The 21330-nt window shown below is 31.9% G+C and overlaps 2 protein-coding genes across 2 annotated transcripts in view; one reads left to right on the top strand and one right to left on the bottom strand.

Annotated features, from left to right (window-relative positions):
- Positions 1-3325, bottom strand: part of LOC128546941 (uncharacterized) — a 40680-nt gene extending 37355 nt beyond the window's left edge. The window contains exons 1-2 of the mRNA XM_053518362.1: positions 3310-3325; positions 635-877 (exon numbers count right to left, since the gene is read on the bottom strand). Coding sequence (XP_053374337.1) covers positions 635-877; positions 3310-3325 — 259 coding nt within the window. The remainder of the gene's footprint in view (positions 1-634; positions 878-3309) is intronic.
- Positions 3326-3581: 256 nt separating this feature from the next.
- LOC128546940 (DNA ligase 1-like) lies at positions 3582-5537 on the top strand. Its single transcript, XM_053518361.1, has one exon. It carries the CDS (start codon positions 3582-3584, stop codon positions 5535-5537), a length of 1956 nt encoding a protein of 651 aa, XP_053374336.1.
- The last annotated feature ends 15793 nt before the right edge of the window (positions 5538-21330 follow it).

Here is a 21330-nt window from a genome sequence, read left to right as displayed (position 1 = left end):
AGTTAAACATGGTTGTCATGCTAGCGATGGGGTTGCCAAATGTCTCATGGAGTAGGTTTCCGTCTGAAACATAAAACAGTTTTTTTTCACTGTCGTGTCCCAACTGCCTAATTATCTGCTATGACAGCACTAAATCAGAAGTTCTAAAATGCTATTTCATTTTCAGATATGTACGAATAACGAGTAAAATAAATCTTCTAATCATCATGACAACTTTAATGATATATATTATATTTAGATATTTACACGACAAATATGTTTAAAGATGGCTATTGTTATTATACAGTTTGTTTTAATAGATTCCAACAATATTTGTATGTTTCACCTGTATCAGTTTAACGATCTTTAACTGAACAATATATAGAAAGTTATGCTTAGGGTTCAGTTATCACTTTATTAGTGCAGTTATCATCATCATCATCATCATCAACATCATCATAACTCTGTTTATAGTCAATATTTTTCCAGTTACTATCCGGAATTTTGCACGTCAGGTTTATGGCTTGCTACTAACCAACGCTTGTCTATATGTTCTCTCGGGAAAAGTAGATAAGGTGTTTTCCCGACCCTATCCTACACAGACAGGCATAGATAGATTCTTATGATCTGATTCATATACTTATCATAAACTTACAGTCAACCTTACAAATTTCCCATGACTTTCCAGGAAAAGTGGTGAAACACCACTGAAATCCTGCCCCTGTCGGATCCCGGCAGTAGTTGTTTGCTTCTCCCAAATTCTGGTCGGGAAAATCATACTCGTTAAACCGCCTAGAAACATGCATTTTCCATCTTACACAAACCCTTCCCGACACAGCTGAATTCTGAGTTCCTGCATATATATGATGTCTTGCTGCACAATTTTCAGATACACTATCTGCAAATGTAAATATATTATATTTTATTCCTTAGTTAAGCAAGGGCTAGCTTTTGATCAAACATAAGTGTAATGCAGTATTTTCAAATGTAAATTCAAAACAATGTTAGGGTGGTTCCATTTAGTTAGAAAATTCGAAAGGAAAATAATTCATTTCGAGAGTTCTGATACTCTGACTTTTTACATGATGTTTGCAAATTATATGTCAAACTAAGTTTTGTTAATTATACACTTTATGTTATATGCATATCATCTGAAATCTTAACATTTACAATGTATATTGTTTTGAGGAGGAGCGGTGCCTGCTTGTATTCAATTTAAAATATAAATATTCATTTTAAGTACTGTTTATAATCAATAACTAATTCGGCGACGCCGTCTAAATTCGTTTTCGTTACCTATGCCACGTGACTTCAGTTTGCAAATCAAACTACTTGATAACGCATTATAGATAATTTATCAAAATGGAAGATTTATGCAACACTCTGCCTGATTGGACGAGAGTGTCAATTTCTTTCACTCTATTGATTGTGCTACGCTGAGTGAAATGTAGACAAAGAGTTTATCCTAAACGACGCTGTTCACAGTTTTAAAGCTAACTTTGGCTCAGATATTTAGCAAGAATATTGATATATCTCAAAATGATAAGTAAGTTTAATAAATATGATAAAAACCTGTTCAAATACCAACATATATCAAATTAAAGAAAGAGCTGAATACGGTCTGCGTATCACATGAATAAGGGTGTGATAAGAGTCTTTTATGTAGAGAAGTGCTTTTTAAAAGAGTTTCCTTGTTACAATTGTCGTCTGTATATGAAAAGGTTTCTTGCTTTTGTGACTTATTCAGATTGCATATTAAAATGAGTACTTGTTTGCTTTGATATATTTGTTATAAATTATTTAACTAATTTATCATATATGAATATTTTTTTTAGATATGGTATGCAAATATTGAACTCAGTTAAAATCTGTTTTATTATATATATGCTATATAATGACTAAATCTCATTATACTGAAATGAAGTTACGCTTCATACAGTTTATCTATGTGATATAACTACGGTCAAACTTTGCTTATAAAACAGAAATATTGAAATAATTACAATTGTATGTTTTGCTTTTTATAGGTGTGACGTCATTGTCCAAAGATTCATGAATAGCGAATATGCATTAGTTAAAGCGGAATCAGTTGGCCTATTTTAGAAATAAATAAAAATAATAAATAAAAAAAAAATCCTTTAATTGATTTTTTCTCATGTATTCTAATCAAACTTGATTTGTAGCATCTTTATTAGGCCCGCAGCCAACTTTGTTCAGCTGGGACATTTAACCCAGATTCAAACTGGGAGCTAAAATTAGAAATGCCTTTATACAGCTTCTCATGAACAACTTGGTGAATCTTTGTCATACTTGGTCTGGAGCATCATTATAAGGTCCTCTTCCAAATTTATTTATATAGGAACTTGGGCTCTATTAGGGACCACTATAGCTAAAAGTAGATATGTCTTTCTTCGCATTAACCACTAAAATGTAATGGCTTTTTATCAAACTCGATGTGTAACAATATAGTAAGGTCTCCTGCTATTTTGTTATAAATGGGGATAGGGACCAATTTAGCTAAAAATATAAACACGTTTAATGACCTCTTCTCATGAACCGCTTCATGAATCTTCATCAAACTACTGCTGTAATTATTCGTCTAAGGATAAACGAAACAAAATTGCAACCCTACGAAACCTTTACGAAAAATTAAAAGAGAACTATTTAAATTGTTAAAGTGCTGTGTTTAGTTTTGCAATTTGAAAAATGTTAGATGAAAGATGAATGTTAGATGAAAAATTCATAAACTTCTTTCCTTATTACAATTCGCCGACCATCATTTTTAATGATATTTCTTGTTTTATATATAAAGTAAGGTAGAAATGTTTTGATTGGTTTGAAAGCCTCGCACCTACAGAATAATAGGTCATAAATTATGACGAATGTGTCCAAGTGCCCAGTTTGGGCATCGTTTTAGGCGTTAGCGGGCATGTTAGAAGAATCACAATCCGTAGCAAGCCTGATAGCTTTCTCACATGAACAAATTCTACACATCAAGCGACTGTGATTCGTTGTTACTATATGTAACATTTACTTTCTTCATAACATGTAACAATTACTCTCTGTATGATTAACATTGTTGTTATGTCTCTAAAGTGTTAATTTGTAAATACTTAACAAAGCGCCCCGCGGGCGGCCCAAGGGTGGCAAATTCAATTGTCCGTATTGCCCAAGTTGTCCCAAAGCTTGTACGGACAAGTGAAATTTGACCAGAATTTACTATATAACTATCATACGGAAAAGAAGTTTCAAGTTTATTCAAGCAAATGTTAAGTCCCACTTATGTGGGCAGCATTAACAGCATATAATATATACAAGTACATACATTACATTGGAAAACGGCCATTGTTATTGTCTTCCATAATTTTTATAACTCTAATTCGATATTACATGTATAATGAGTAATAAATGAAAATTTTAAACTACATGTATAACAGTTACTGGAGAACAGTAGCAATGAAAAAAGGGTTGTAAAAAAATGGCGGTAAAATGGCGGTCGTTATTTAATAACTGACGAAAAATTCAAGAATTTCCAAGATTGATGGCGCTTCACTACAAACTGAGTGAACACAAGAGCATAAAATAGACACGGTATATAAATTATGACAAATAAAAGAGCAAATAGTCAAAAACAAAAACAAAATCAACAGAGAAATGCAAAAAAGGCGAATGTAAACAAACCCCCACCCACTACATACGAACAAAGAGGGCAAAGTGCGAAAGAAAAAGTACATACAGACACAATGAATAGTGGTAGTGCAAAACACAAAGATAACTCGAGAGACATGAACCCAAATGCTGAGTGTTTTCAAATAAATGCAGCCTTACAAAATTCAATGACTACAAATTACGGACAACAAACGAGTGACAATGCTACATATATTACATCAAACTCCCTCCAACAAGCCAGAGAGACACTTTATTTCCAGCCTTTACCCTATCAACCCAATAGAAATGACCAAACTCATTCTGAAATGAACCAGAGTCCAAATCAGTATTATCAGATGAGACCAATGCAAAGCAATGTTTCAATTGACAGAGTAACAATGAATGATACTACAGGAGCCCAAAACACAAATGCAAACATGTCCCAAGAAAACCAAGTGAATCAGAACAGTGCAACACAGAACAAGACATCTGATGATACACCACAATGGGTAAAAACAATGATGAGTGAAATGAACAATCAATTTAAAATGATACATTTCCAATTTGAAACTCAAAACCAAAAATGGAAATCAATGGAAGAAAATATGCAGAGACAAAATAATAAAATAACAAATATTGAACACAAAATGCAACACTTTGAAAGTTTAGATTCAAGTGTAAAATCAATGAAAATCCAAATAAATTCTATGGACTCTTCAATCAAAGGCAATCAAAAGAAAGTGGAAGAGATGGAGGCATCAGTAAAGTTCACTGATATTATCTGTGAAAACATAAATAAGAACAATGAATCAACACAACAAGACATAGAGTACCTCACAAAAGAGCTACATGAACTGAAAAGTGAAATTTCAAACATGAATAAAAAACAATATGATCAAAATGAGAAAATACTTGACATTCAGACAAGAAGTATGAGTCATAATCTCATATTCATGGGGATAGAAGAACCAGCCTTACAGGAAGGAGAGCATGAAACAACAGAACAAACTTTAACAGATTTCCTGGATGAACACATGGGTATTAAGAGATATTTTGATTTTCATGCTGTACACAGGATTGGAGACAAAAGACAAGATCAAGAAAATCCAAGACCAATAATAGCAAATTTTGTGAACAAGAAAGATAAAGAGAGAGTGAAATATTCAGGTAATGTGCTGAAAGGTAAAAAGTTCAGTGTAGTTGAGCAATTCCCCAAAGAAATAGAGGATAGAAGGAAAAAATTATATCCAGTCATGAGAAAAGCAAAAGAAGATAAACAGAACAAAGTGAGACTTGTAAAAGATAGGCTATACATAAACAATGTCCAATATGAACCTACAGAATCAGATGAAATAGAGTCAAGGCATCAATTTGATCAAAATAAAGCACATGTGAGAAAAAACTGGAGAAATGAGGAAAGATATAGTGCACCAAGACAAAGAATATATGAGTATGATCATTACAGAGGATCAAAAACCTACTATCAAACCAAGAGAAAGGAAAGTACACAAAATGCCACACCCATACCAAGCTTTGAAACACCAAACAGGTTTGGAACACTGTCATTCACAAATGATAGTGAATGGCCACCAATAAATGTTAATAGAGAAAAGAAGAAGGCTACATCACCATTAGACAGAGAAATCTTAACAAAAAAGCAAAAAGAAAATAGTGAAAAGTCAAATTCAGATAGTGAAAGTGAAAAGAGTGTCATAGATGTTGATTCACAAGATAAAAATGTACCTGATCATGCATCAGGTTTTCTAGATCATGACAGTCAAGGAAGCAAAGATGAACACAATACCAATAGAAACAGCACAAGAACAGAAGAAATAGATACCAGAGAGACTCAGCAAAGAGACAGCAGTGATACAACAGAATCTCTACAGAATATAAATGGCAATCAATAGCATGTAACAGAGAACAATTTAGAATATCAAATAAATGGTGAACTGAACATATTAAGTGTAAATGTTTGTGGTTTAAAATCAAAGTTAAACTGTCCAGAATTTATTGACTTTATCAATAGATATGACATAATTGGGCTACAAGAGACAAAGCTAGATGATATTGACAATATAAACATAGATGGTTACTCAGTATTTACGTCAAACAGAAAGTCAATTGCTAGGTATAGATCAGGAGGAATTGCATTACTTGTTAAAAATGTGTTATCAAATCAAATAGAGATTTTAGACAGTGACAGTAAATTGATACTTTTGTTCAGATTTAAAAATATAAATGTGCAAAATAATATAGAAATAACTTGTGGTATTATATATATTCCACCTATAAGAACAAGATATGCACATGATGATCCATTTCTAGAATTGCAGTTAGAAATAGACAAATATAATGGCAAAAAATTGTTGTTGTTTGGAGACTTTAATTCCAGAATTAGTGATGGAAAAGACTATACTGAGATAGACAATTTTATTTATGACCTACATGGCAATAATGAAGCTGTAGAAGAAAACAAAGCAATGTTTGAGAAATTTGAACAATTCAATGTTCCTCTTGACAGACATAATATTGATAGTGTAAGTAATGAATATGGTACACAACTGTTGGAATTTTGTAAAAGTAATGACCTATTTATTCTAAATGGCAGGCTCAGTCCTGACTATGTAAGATGTAAAACAACATGTAAAGGAAAGAGTGTTGTAGATTACTTTATAGCAAATGTGGAATGCTTTGAATTTTTGAAATCACTGTTTGTTCATGACTTTTGTTCATTATATTCTGATGTACACAGCCCTGTTTCACTGTGCTTGAATCTGCAACATATAATTGAAACTGAACAATTAAATTTAGAGTATAGTGAACCTGTATTAAATACATGGAAAGAGGGTTCAAATGATATATTCTTTGAAAATATGAATATGAGAGATGTTGCTAGAATTTACAATAGACTATGTACAGTATGTGAAACTGATGAACCTACACAACTTGATGTTGATACAATTGTAAATGATATTAACTTTGTATTTGAAAATTGTTGTAAAGAAACATTTGGGTATAAGGTACCTAATTTTGCATCAAGCAACAGTAAAAAGAAAAAATGGTTTAATGCAAACTGTAGAAACATGAGAAATAAATATCACAAGACAAGAAAATTGTATAATAGATATAAAACTGAGGAAACAAAAAATGTTTTGAAACAAGTCAGTAAAGAATACAAAACAACAATCTCAAAAAGTGTAAGTCTTTACAAACAAAACAAAATAAAGTCACTGAGAGATAGTAAATATAAAAATAGTAGAGAGTTTTGGAAGATAATTAATTCAGTTGATAAGAAAATACCTGAAACTACTTCCCTAGATAAATTGTACAACTTTTTTAAAAATGTAAATGGTAACATATTTGATAGTGAGGAAGATATAGATGTTGACCCCCCAGATAGTACAAATGAGGATATTAATTTACCCATTACAGAAAATGAAATTTTAAATGCTATGAAAACTTTAAAAAACAACAAAAGTCCAGGTATTGATAATATTGTAAATGAGCATATAAAAAGTACCATTGACTGTATGTTGCCTATATATGTCAAGTTATTTAATCTGATTTTTGATACATCTGTCATACCTGAATGTTGGACAAGTGGAAATATCATACCAATATATAAACAAAAGGGAGATAAAACAAAACCTGAAAACTACAGACCTATTACTTTATTAAGTTGTGTTGGTAAATTATTTACTGCTATCATAAATAATAGACTGAATAAATATGTAGAAGAATATAATGTTATTAATAATTGCCAGGCTGGATTTAGAAAGAATTTTTCAACTATTGATAACTTATTTGTTTTACAATGTCTGACTGATTTGTTAAAAGCCAGTAAGAAGAAATTGTGCTGTGCTTTTATAGATTTTAAACAAGCTTTTGATTCAGTATGGAGACAAGGATTATGGCATAAACTTTTAAAGTATAATATCAATGGAAAATGTTTTAATCTAATAAAAAATATGTATGCAAATATCAAGTCAAGGGTTGTTACCAAAGGTGGTGCATCATTGTTTTTCCCATGCTTAACAGGTGTAAGACAAGGGGAAAACTTGTCCCCTCTCCTATTCTCATTATACTTAAATGATCTGGAAGGTTTTTTAAATGTAAATAGAGCAAAAAGTGTAAATAGTATTGCACAGACAGATGGGTTTTACCAATTTTTAGAAATATTCATTATATTATATGCTGATGACACAGTTATTGTTAGTGAAAATGAAACTGATCTGCAAAATAGTTTAAATGTTTTTGAAAATTACTGCAAGCAGTGGAAATTAACTGTAAACGTCAGCAAAACAAAAATATTGTTAATAGGTACAAGAAAAAGAAGTTATAATCACAGATTTGTATTCAATGGTCAAGAATTAGAGATAGTTAATGAATACAAATACTTGGGTATATATGTTTCAAGAAGTGGTAGTAACCTAGCAGCCAAAAAACATATTGCTGAGCAGGCTAACAAAGCAATGTTTTCACTTTTAAGGAAAATAAGAGTGCTTAATTTACCCATAGATTTACAAGTTGACATTTTTAGTAAAACAATTAGACCAATATTATTATATGGGTGTGAAATATGGGGTTTTGGAAATTTGGATATAGTAGAAAGAGTACAGCTGAAATTCTTCAAACTTATTTTGAATCTCAAAAAAAGCACACCATCAAATATGTTATATGGAGAACTAGGAATTATGCCTTTAGAAGTAGAAATAAAAAGCAGAATTGTTGCTTTTTGGAGTAGATTACATAATGTTGAATGTAACAAATTATCTAGTAAGCTCTATCTTAATATGTTTGTTAATCAGACTCAAGTTAAATCCAAGTGGCTTGAAAATGTTAAAAATTTAATTGTATCAAATGGTTATGCATATTTATGGAACTTATTTGCTGATGTTAATGCCAAATGGTTAGCATTGACATTTAAACAGAAAATTAAAGACCAATATATGCAAAATTGGAATGATGCTATTTCACAAATGTCTAGTGCAAATTGTTATAAGCTTGTCAAGGAAACTTTTACACAAAGTAAATATATAAAATTGTTGCCTAAGAAATATTGTAAAACAATAGTAGCCTTTTTATGTAGGAACCATAGGTTACCAATAGAGGTAGGAAGATGGCATAGTATTCCCTTATCAGATAGAAAATGTCAGTTATGTAATCAAAATATTGGAGATGAGTTCCATTATGTCTTAGAATGCAAACATTTTTTAGATGATAGAAGGAGACTTATTAAAAGATACTATATTAGATATCCAAATGTACTGAAATATAATCAGTTGTTCAATAGTGATAATAAGTTTGAATTAATTAAACTTTGTCAGTTCCTTGATATTATAAAGAGAAATGTAAAAGCTAGTTACAATTAGCCATACACATGAAATGTATGAAAATGTATAAATGTACATATGTACATGTAAAAGCAATATTTATGTTGCAGTTGTATAAGAAATGCAAATGATATTATTTAATTATATAATTTAATGTAAATAATATGTAAATACTGTATAGGCATGCATGTACAAAGTTTTCTTATATTTCGTTTCATTAAGATCACTTGTGAGACTACATTAACTTGCCTAATCTAATACCACAAAGTCACTTACTTAATAAAAAATATCTTATTAACAATAACTAAGAAATGTAAGAAGAAACCAGGACCCACAAGTTCAATTATCCCAAATATCGAGCATTAATATCTTCAACTTAGTCCTCCACCAGAAATATGTACTACATAAAAACCTCCATCTGTAAATACATGCATGCGTATACATTTGAAATTTGATAACCATCTATTGTACTATTGTTTAATAGCACATGACATGCTGTATATAGCCATATATTTATGCAAACCAATTTGCTTGAATGATGTAAAAATATTATATACACTTCGCAAACGGACCATAGACAGAAGCAGACATCATTTCAAGAGTTTGAAATATTTTAACATGACAACAATAAGCATATAAATTAAACTACTTACCAGCTTACACTGTGACGTAAAATAACCAGTAGCCAGTCTGACAGTAAAGCAACCGCATATCCATTGTCAAATATCCGCACCAGTCAAATATACTATCCAAACACACTTATTAGAATACATAGCTGGACAACGCAAGTACAAAGTTCTCTCAACATATAAAGCACCACAGCATAACAAGAATACTAGATAGATGACATTAAACACACATCGCTTATAAGCCAATCACGGATATAATTTAACAACATCCTTCACCCTTCCTTCGTAATATCCAAACTAAGTTATACACTTTCAAAATAACACGCAGAAACAGCAAGTCCAAACTTGTGTATCAACTGAACATAAACTACAAAAAAGCATGTAATTCATGCATCACGCACAATTAACCATAAAAATTTAAATATACACATCATAGCAAGATTTCTTTCATATAAAATTAAAATAGAGTTGCAATTAAATTTTAATCTGCTTTACAAAGTATTATATAAATTTGAATGAACTACCCAAAGCTACTATTCATGAACAAAAGACAGACGGTCAGTGTTTTTACAAGAGATGTCACTTTTAGGCAGTCTGAAATATACACAATTTCGTGCCAAATACTAGATTCAAACCAGTCTGTAATTCGACAAAACAAATATATCTGGTCAAAGTAATTATTCAAATAACGTAAATCCGAAAATTTCATACCGATGATTGCTAAAATAGTAAAAGATAAATACACTCAGCTACGGACTCGTGCTGGGTGCGGTGTTGGGTTTGGGGTGGTGAATCTTTTCCACATGTGACATACATATACTGTCCTCATAACACAGATTTATGATTAATAATATTGTAAAAAGAATTGTAAACAATAGATGGTTATGTTTTACGAAATATATCCTGTTTGTTCTCTGTAAATTAGATTTGCTATGTACCGCTGTTTAAAACGTATTGCTATATATATACCTCATGTTTGTATCATGTATGATGCACTGAGTGAATAAATTTGATTTGATTTGATTTGATTTGAAAATTACTGTTCAGCATGATTAAAGGAAACATGTTGCTGGAGAACAGTAGCAATGAAAATTACTGTTATAAGTATGATTAAAGGAAACATGTTGCTGGAGAACAGTAGCAATGAAAATTACTGTTATAAGTATGATTAAAGGAAACATGTTGCTGGAGAACAGTAGCAATGAAAATTACTGTTATAAGTATGATTAAAGGAAACATGTTGCTGGAGAACAGTAGCAATGAAAAGTACAAAATAGCAATTGACAAAAACGGACAAGCAAGTCAAAATGAGACTTCGCCACCCTGATAGGTTACACATGCTAGAATGTTTTCAGGTCAAATGTGATATGCGTTAAATAGGTAATATTAGAAGTGTACATGGTTTTATCATGGATTCTTTTTTAACTGTATATGAACATTTTAGATTACAACAGGAAATATTCTGTGCCTCTCTTAATATCACTTATTCATTGAAATAGGAATCGTGTTTTAAAACATGATAGAATGTTTAGTTTAGAAACAGTCTCATGTAATTCAAATTAGAATGTCTTTGTGCACTTTACACGGTTTCATTGTGGATATGTAATTGGTGTACATTAATGAGACGAAAATAAATAAATAAATAAATAAATAAATACTATATCGTCTTTGTTTAACCTCTGATACCCAAACATTGAAGCTAAATGGAAATCCCTTTCATTACATTTATTTATTCTGATTCCAATTCTGATTTTAAACACGATATTTAATCCAAAGTTTTTGCTTACCAATAATAAATGTATATAAAGCAAAAATGTAGATATAGTAAAACATCTGGTATAAAAAAACCTTTTATGCGACAAGTTTGAAGTTTTACATTTTCTGTTTTATCAACCGGACACAGTAAATAGCCTTGTATTCTTCTATCAGTAACATCAGGACAGTCGTTAGTAAAATCAACAAATGTTCCGTTGATGAACATTGAGACTGCTTGGTTTTGGCATTTCTGTTCCTGAAATGTGTCCTCCACATAACCAGTATATATAATAGGTGATACTTCTTCCTGTAACTCTAAAAAGCCAAAATTCTAAATTAGATTTCATTTCGACGTTTCAAAGAAGATAGAGTCATTAATACAACGCTCATTACCAAACTGAGTCTTTACATACAAAACCGAAATACTATCTCACTTGGGATTATACGCTTATTAACTTTCCTAACTCCACATTTGGTCTCAAATATAAACATATATATTCGAATGAATATTGAAATAATTTTATTTCAAATAAGAAAGAAATTATCAAGCAGGAATAAACAACTTCGCAGTCATTCGTGAAACAGCAAGAAGAATCTGTCGTGTAATATGGTATAGATCTATTCTAACACGGCCCGATTCATTTTCCTATTGAACAAAGAAGGTTGAAAGTTGTGTGTAATTAAACATTCTAACACGACTAAATTTGTTTTACTATTAAGATAAGATAAGATAAGATATGTTTATTTAAGTCTCACTTTGCATGATAATTATACACATATACATATTAAAATAACATCAGACTACATTAAAACATGCAAACCTTTCTAATCAGAAATATGAGAGACTATAATCTATTCACAAGTACATGTAGCTAAAATATTTAAGAATATCATACTAACTTTTATAAGTATAAAAAGTTTTAGTAAAAATTTTTCTTTTTTTTTTTTTTTTTTTTTTTTTAAACAAAGAAGGCTGAAAGTTGTTAATTATTATCTACATTCTAACACGACCAGATTTGTTTTCCTATTAAACAAAGAAGGCTGAAAACTGTGTGTTATTATTCAACAATTCATTTTTCTGACGTCATAGCGTTAGACGCTGAAAAAGAAATAAATAGAAATCAGCCTAATAGGCCTATATTGATGGATATCGTCAAAGACGTACATAATAATCCCTGAGTACGTGTTAGAATCGAAATTATTTATCTCAAACAGAGACTTGCTCATGAATAAAATCATTGTTTGTCGTTCGTTAAGATGCGTTTTATTATATCACTCGGGCTGCGCCCTCGTGATATAATTCCTTCGCATCTAAACTCCAAACAATGATTAATGACAAATCACTGTTTGGGATAACTATATTATTTCTTAAACAATTCATTTTTCTGACGTCATATGTCAAAGCGTCAAACGGTATAGCGGCGCGCTGGAAAAGAAACCAATAGAAAACAGGCAAATATTTAAACAATGCCGTCAAAGACGTACATAAAAATCCTTGATAACGTGTTAGAATCGAAATAATATAGGCCTTTATCAAACAGTGATTTGCTCTTGAATAAAATCATTGTCGTTTAGATGCTTCGCCCTCGTGATGTAATTCCTTCGCATCTGAACTCGTACAATGATTTTATTCAACGACAAATTACAAAATGAGATATATTATTTCATAACTATTTGATAAATTCTTTACATGAAGCAATTTTACATAACCTAAGGAGATATATAGATCTATATGTATTACCATTGAGGAAACAATTATCTGTCTTCACAGTCGGGTCGGTAGTATAGCAAAACAGTCGCTCCTGCCAGCCACTAGGTTCTCGGCAGTAATTCGCCGCATCAGCTACTGAATCGTCCGGGAAGAAATAGTCCTGCGTAAATGTATGTAGATGAGGGTACTGTTGGTCCCAGCGCTGACAGGTCAGACCCTTTTCGGTAGTGTTTAGTGTCCCTTTATACTCAGCTGCGTAATTACGGTCTTTTATATCTTCAATAAAAGCAACATTGTGTCTGTTAAACTGATTACAAAAGCAAAACTTATAATAAGATAATAAATAAAAAATATATCGAATACTTCAAACAATAAACTAAAACAAGAAAACAAGGATTGAATATTATACTGAATCTTTCAAATGTTAAGGTAATGTTTCAGATAATAAAGTAAAATAATGAATGAAAATTATACTGAATATTTCAAATGATGGACTGCTATGTATGAGTAACGTGAATCATGTATATAAACCTATTATCTTATTATGTAGGCGTAGTATTAAACATTATGTATTTATCTCTCAACAGAAATTAGAACCAAAATAATGTGTGTTCAAATCTCATTGTGTCTCTCAACAGAAATGAGAACCAAACATAATGTGTGTTATTCAAGTCTCATTGTGTCTTGCAATAATTTAAGATTTTTCCCTAGCTAACTATACGTAAATAACAGTAGTGTTAACGCCATGTAACAGTTCCACCCCAAAATGTAAGGGCACTCGCTGATTTTCTACTGGTAAAAATATCTTTTCTTATTCATGCGAATGTTTATAACTGTCCCATTTGTTAATTTAAAACAAAACAATTGTGTTTTACTCCATTTTAACTCTGTGTTTTTCCTATCAATTATTTTTTACACGAGTGTTTGATAAAGAAAAGTGACATCATTCTTTCAGAGACACTCTGTGTGTTTTTGTCAGTTAGTACATGCGTGGACAAATTCTAGAGCTTACTTTTTGTACTTCCGTCTCACATTGTAAAAATAACCATAGCTTTGTAGAAATGTGTGTTTGTCATTCGCCCTAACGAGAACTTGCACCAAAACACAAAACTGTCTCAATCTATCTTATGTGATTAACATAAACATATAATAAGATATTCCTATAATCAAATATACCTGTTATAAGATATTTTTATAATGAAATATACCTATAATAAGATATTTCTATAATAGAAAAAAATATGATAAGATATTCCTATGAAAAAATATACCTACAATAAGATATATCTATAATAAGATATTCCTATAATAGAATATACCTATGATAATATATTCCCATAACAAAATATACCTGTAATAAGATATACATATAATGAAATATACCTATAATAAGATATTCCTATAATAGAATGTACCAATGATAAGATATACCTATAGACCTGTTGCCAATGTCACGTTCACATACGAAATAAAATGCCGTAAATGTTGAGCAGTCAGTTGCTTCCCACGTCATATCTTCGTTAGCTAAATGGAAACTCATCCTTGTACAATCACCATTAAGTGGCTCTCCATCTTTCCTGTAATATCAAAACAATGTTTCTTAAAACTGTGCGTAGTTATACAACTGAGATATAATTTTTTCTTCAAACAGATGGAACATAAACCTATATAGAAACATGCAAAGGCAGTGAATTGGTATCCCCCGCCGAATGTGACAAAGGTTTCCTCCTTGAACACTTTAATTAAAATACCATACAGAAACTAACAACTAAGAAATAAACTTTTTTGAAATAGCGAGCATAAAGATACTACATCGAAACGTACGGTCTTGAAGTACTACTTAGAAACCGTACATGCAGAAACTACAGACAGCCTGACTGGTGTGCTGAAATACCTTAGGAATGTTTAGAGTACTTAGACCGTTTTAAATGTGATTACAAGAAGTAAATGCTATTTTACTACTTGGTGAACTGCCACTTATATTATGCTTTAGCGGGAAATATGTTTTTTCCCATTTATATAACATCATTGTGATCATAAAAGGATATTCTAGTGTTGAATGACTCCACAGAAATGCTTGTGTGAGTAAACTGAAAGTACAAATGTACTTGATACAGTGACGTGTCGGTTAACGAATATATGATATGCTGAATATCAACATTTGTGTCAAATAAAGAATTCATCACGAAGTATAATACAGTTTCATAACGTACATACCATGCTGAGTAGGTCACTGGAGTTCTATCTTCCCACATTTCAGTCACTTTCCCTTTATCGTCAATATGTCTTCGAAGACCTAAAAGTTTCGTATTTCTTAAAATTTATAGTTAACCACAACAAAATGATGACAGAAATGCCATTATTTAACTGTAGATATATGCACAAATACTGAAATTAAAAATTTTAAGTAACCATCAAGTTATTTTTTTCTATGTAAACGTATAGCATGTAGTTAAACCTTGTTTCTATCTAAACATACATTTGTGTTTTAGTGTATAATAAATTGTTGTTATTTCAGTAAACATGAAAATTTTCTATTGTACAAAACAAGATTATTTTTTCATACTGCATGACCGACCTTGATAAAACAATGCGCTCAATTAACCTTTGGATGAACAGAATTTGGATACTTTTGTTCCTTAGTTTTAATATCGTACATAATACAAAACGTATAATAACAAAGTCTGTGTAAATAATGCATTTTATAAGCAATAAGAATAAGTCTTATGAATGTGGAATTATGTCCCTATTCAATTTTTGTTCGTCTTTTTAAGTTCAATATTTTGTAAAATGTTGCTTAAAAACAAAATCAGTAAATCACCATAGTTCAAAATTTATGTGCAGTTAATAGGTTAACCTTGACACCTTCGGGCGAACAAGAGAAAATATCAATAATCATCAAAACGGTATGAAATCTTGTTGATATCGCAAGTGATATCACAAGTTGCGTTCTTTTCCTATTACTGTTCAACACAAGTAGCTTGCTGTTCCTCTTATTTGTTCAGAGCTTGTCGCTTACTGTTTCTCTTACTGTTCAGCGCTTGTCGATCACTGTTCCTCTTACTGTTCAGCCCAAGTAGCTTGCTGTTCCTCTTATTTGTTCAGAGCTAGTCGCTTACTGTTCCTCGTATTGTTCGGCACAAGTAGCTTGCTGTTCCTATTATTTGTTCAGAGCTAGTCGCTTACTGTTTCTCTTACCGTTCAGCGCTTGTCGATCACTGTTCCTCTTACTGTTCAGCCCAAGTAGCTTGCTGTTCCTCTTATTTGTTCAGAGCTAGTCGCTTACTGTTATTCGTATTGTTTGGCACAAGTAGCTTACTGTTTCTCTTATTTGTTCAGAGCTAGTCGCTTACTGTTCTTCTTACTGTTCAGCACCAGTAGCTTACTGTTCCTCTTACTGTTCAGCCCAAGTAGCTTACTGTTCCTCTTACTGTTCAGCGCTAGTCGCTCCCTGTTCCTCTTACTGTTCAGAGCTAGTCCTTTACTGTTCCTCTTACTGTTCAGAGCTAGTAGTTTACTGTTCCACTAACTGTTCAGTGCTAGTAGTTTACTGTTCCTCTTACTGTTCAGAGCTAGTCGCTTACTGTTCCTCTTACTGTTCAGCGCTTGTGATCACTGTTCCTCTTACTGTTCAGCCCAAGTAGCTTACTGTTCCTCTTATTTGTTCAGAGCTAGTCGCTTGCTGTTCCTCGTATTGTTCGGCACAAGTAGCTTACTGTTCCTCTTACTGTTCAGAGCTAGTAGTTTACTGTTCCTCTTACTGTTCAGAGCTAGTCCCTTACTGATCCTCTTACTGTTAAGTGCTAGTATCTAACTGTTCATCTTCCTGTTCAGTGCTAGTAGTTTACTGTTCCTCTTACTATTCAGAGCTAGTCCCTACTGTTCCTCTTACTGTTCAGCCATTGTAGAGTACTGTTCCTCTTACTGGTCAGCGCTAGTTGCTCACTGTTCCTCTTACTGTTCAGCCCTAGTAGCGTACTGTTCCTCTTACTGTTCAGCTCTAGCCGCTTACCGGTCCTCTTACTGTTCAGTGCAAAAAGCGTACTGTTCCTCTTACTGTTCAGCTCTAGCCGCTTACCGGTCCTCTTACTGTTCAGTGCAAAAAGCGTACTGTTCCTCTTACTGTTCAGAGTTAATCGCTTACTGTTCCTCTTACTGTTCAGCCCAAGTAGCGTACTGCTTCTCTTACCGTTCATAGCTAGTCGCTTACCGTTTCTCTTACTTCCCAGAGCTAGTCGCTTACTGTTCTTCTTACTGTTCAGTGCTAGTCGCTTATTGTTCCTCTTACTGTTCAACCCAAGTAGCGTACTGCTTCTCTTACCGTTCAGAGCTAGTCGCTGACTGTTTCTCTTACTGTTCAGAGCTAGTCGCTTACCTTTCAACTTACTGTTCAGAGCTAGTCGCTTACTGTTTCTCTTACTGTTCAGTGCAAGTAGCTTACTGTTCCTCTTACTGTTCAGTGTTAGTTGTTTTCATATACCCAAGGCTAAAGATTTATCAATCTCAAAGCAGTGACTTATCAACGTTTACAAGAACATTTAAAAGTTTTACAATATTGTTTTATTGTAGGCAACAATCACGTAAATATTTTCATTAAGAGAAATAAATTATAAATCGGGAATATAATACAGCTGACATGAAAGAGTTTACTACTCACCAATGTATGCGTAATAAAACACAGTCATGCTGTGTACAAATCTAGTTTCAAATATTTCCGGGTATTGTGTCATCATTTTGAAAGTTCTGAGCAGATATTTCACAAGCTTTAATTCTTCTATAGTTCGAATGGAAACAAGTCTCTGATGCCTCATCCAGCACTCTTTTCCAGCAAACTCCCATGATTCCGAGTGTGAATAAATCATGTAACATTTATTCAAATGTATAGAACATGCTGCAAGTGAAATGCATTTCTTATATTTATTCAAATGTATTGAATATGCAGCAAGCAAAATGCATTATTTGTATTTATTCAAATGTATTGAACATGCTGCAAGTGAAAGGCATTGTTTTTATTTTATGCTAACTAATGAAATACTGTATTCTATCAGTTAAATACTTTCATATCTCATTACTCACACTGTGAAAATATGAAATCTATATTTTCACACTGTGAGAGATATAGCTCCGCCCCCTCATTGTGTATGAATTTTAAATTATTTGCTTAAAACAGGATGAAAATTGTAGTCGCACTTTGTTCTTTTTAGTATATTTCTCGATTCAAATTATTTTACTTAAAAAGAATTTCATAACGTTATGCAGCAACAAATAAAATAAAATGGGAACTTTATGTTGTATGCGTCTTTATAACGTCACAGCTCGTCTGACGTTATGTCTGTTTACACGCGTCTGTTTCCCGCGCTGAGATTAAAATAGTTGTAAAATGCACATCTCAACGTATTTGAGCATAAAATAAAAAGAAAATTTGTTTGTTTTTCGTGAATATGGAATATATCTCACCTCGAAGTGAGAAAATTTTCACATTTTCACTCGCGCTACGCGCTCGTGAAAATATTTGAAATTTTCTCACTTCGAGGTGAGATATATTCCATATTCACGAAAAACAAACAAATATCCTCTATATATTTATTCAAATGTATTGAATATGCTGCAAGTAAAATGCATTATTTGTATTTATTCAACTGCATTGAACATGCTGCATGTGAAATGAATTGTTTATATCTATTTACGCTGCAAGGGAAATGAATTGTTTCCATTTATTCAAATGTACTGAACATGCTGCAAGTGAAATGAATTATTTACATTAATTTTATTCAAACGTATTGAACATGCTGCAAGTGAAATGAATTGTTTACATTTATTCAAACGTATTGAACATGCTGCAAGTGAAATGAACCGTTTACATTTATTCAAACGTATTGAACATGCTGCAAGTGAAATGAATTGTTTACATTTATTCAAACGTATTGAACATGCTGCAAGCGACATGCACAATTTACATCTGTTCAAGTTCATTGAATGTGCTGCAAGTATACTGTAAATGAAATGATATATGATTGAATGTCCGATTCACCTATTCAATAATGTTATCGTAGTATTTCTTTGATTACTCTTTAATAAATTCGACAATACTGTTGACCTTACACATATGTTTATTAATGAGCCAAATATTTACACTGGAATTTTATTTTGAAAATAACATTTTTTTTCGATATAACTAAAATGGTTCGAAATGCTTTCTGAAGTTTTCAACTAAACTTTGGATAACACTTCACTTGCCAGCAAACTGATTATGTCTAACATGGGAATACAAAATACAAAGTTTGTCTCAGTTATTCTTCTTTGAAAGCACATAAGAAACTTTTTATTGACCGGCATGAATGCATACCTGAGCAAGTTAATCTACCAAACCCATTTGTTGAACATTCACAACACGCATTACCTGGTGAATAATATAGCTTATAATATTATGGAAAAGTCATGTTTTAGTATGTACATTGTTTAGCTATCACAAGCAATAACCTACAGAAAAATAAAAATAAAAATTTGACTATTACCTTTATGCAATAGGCGTGGTATTTTGAGAAGTCTTCGTACTGAAAATAAAACAGAAAGTCTACATGTATATCAGTTTCAAGACATTTCTAAAATACAACTAATGGGATGGATGAAAAAAAAATCTAAAATTTTAAGGTTTCGTAGTTGATGTTGTACCCAAACACAAGCTATTCTGACTGCAAATTCATAATTCGAACAACATAATGCTTTAATAGCCTGAGTCACTATTTGATCACATTCGATTTTCATTAAATTATTGTCACGAATATCTGCAAGATTTAGAATTTATTAGTAGGGATAGAAGTACAACTTAAAATGTCATGCTTGATAAAACTATCTACGAAGTTTTAAGAAAATATGTGGGAACAAAGGTATGGAAACGCACATGTTTAGGTTTTACTTACATGTATATTCCGTTCGTTTCAGTCCATACTGATGGAGCAGTACGTTATCTATAAAAAAAAATAAAACTTGTTGTTTTTTAACTTGAATATCCAAAAGCAACCTAGTTTTCATCAATACTGAAATCAGACTTATACCCAAAAAAGCCACGAACGAATAACTAGGTATCAGTAAAATACTTTCACAACAAAAAATAAATTTACCAACGACTCTGAAATAGACACCTGAAAATGTACATCTTATAACGTACACCTTCCGTATTGAAACTCTGCAATTAGCTGATATAGCTTTCTGTCCAATTCCATAATTAATTGTTCTGTAAATGTTTCATGTATTACTGAAATAAAATATGTTTAAACTAAACTCTGCAATTGCCGTTCCATTCCGTATTTCAATATTCATTGACTGTTTCGGAAATGTGCGTGCGCACGTGCTTGTATATAAGCTACAGTAACGACGGAAGAATGCCGAAGCGAAAATCGAAAGGAATTTGTCCATAAATATTGCACATACACCACCGTAAGGATAACATTAAAATACCAGATCACAATATTCTAGAATATTACGAAATCTTAAGAGGCAACAACTTTAAAAATTACACCAAATTTGAAAAAAAAAATCAAACTTTGTTTAGGTTATCTTGTACATTTGAAAAGCGGTACCAATGACCCTATAGTATAACAAAGTCTATAAAAAGATCCCTGCGTTCCCTGTACTGACATTTGTATTTAGAAATATCTTGGAAAAACACGGGCCTAAACATTAGACTTCTGGTGTCAGTACATACTAGAGTAACCCTCAAGCATGACATCAGCGTTGTAAAGATGGAAGGTACTAACTGATGAAGCTTGGTATAATTACATTATAAGGTTTGGAAAAAGGGCTTTACTAGAAACAGTAGTAGGATATGAAACTCCTGGTCCCAATTTCACGAAAAACTTAAAGCCACTATAAAGGTCCGGACTAAGATTTATATTCTCCCCAATACACGCCAAATGTTGTCAAGTACATATGTTGATAGTTTTAATAACCATTGAGGATAATGTGTAAGGAATTAAATCATTTTAAATGTGAATATACTAATGTCAAATTATTCAGTCTGATGTTTGCTTCAAACTGACCTTCCCCACAAAGGTCATTTACCTGTTAGTAAGGATTTTCTATTAACAAAACATAGGTGTGCATTTTTTTGGTCTAAATTTATATCTGTATTCCTGATTTTCTAAAAATTAGATTTACACGCTTCAAATATTGCTTTAAGTAATTGCTCAGCTAAGTCTGTTATTTCAAATGCTTGTTTTTGCCCTTTATGCGTCTTCAATGTTGACTTTTTTATCTATATCAGAACCGTATA

This window comes from Mercenaria mercenaria, chromosome 11, assembly GCF_021730395.1.
Source record: "Mercenaria mercenaria strain notata chromosome 11, MADL_Memer_1, whole genome shotgun sequence".
Taxonomy (NCBI): domain Eukaryota; kingdom Metazoa; phylum Mollusca; class Bivalvia; order Venerida; family Veneridae; genus Mercenaria; species Mercenaria mercenaria.
Note: the sequence above shows the minus strand (reverse complement) of the source record. Positions and strands in the feature narration are given on the sequence as shown.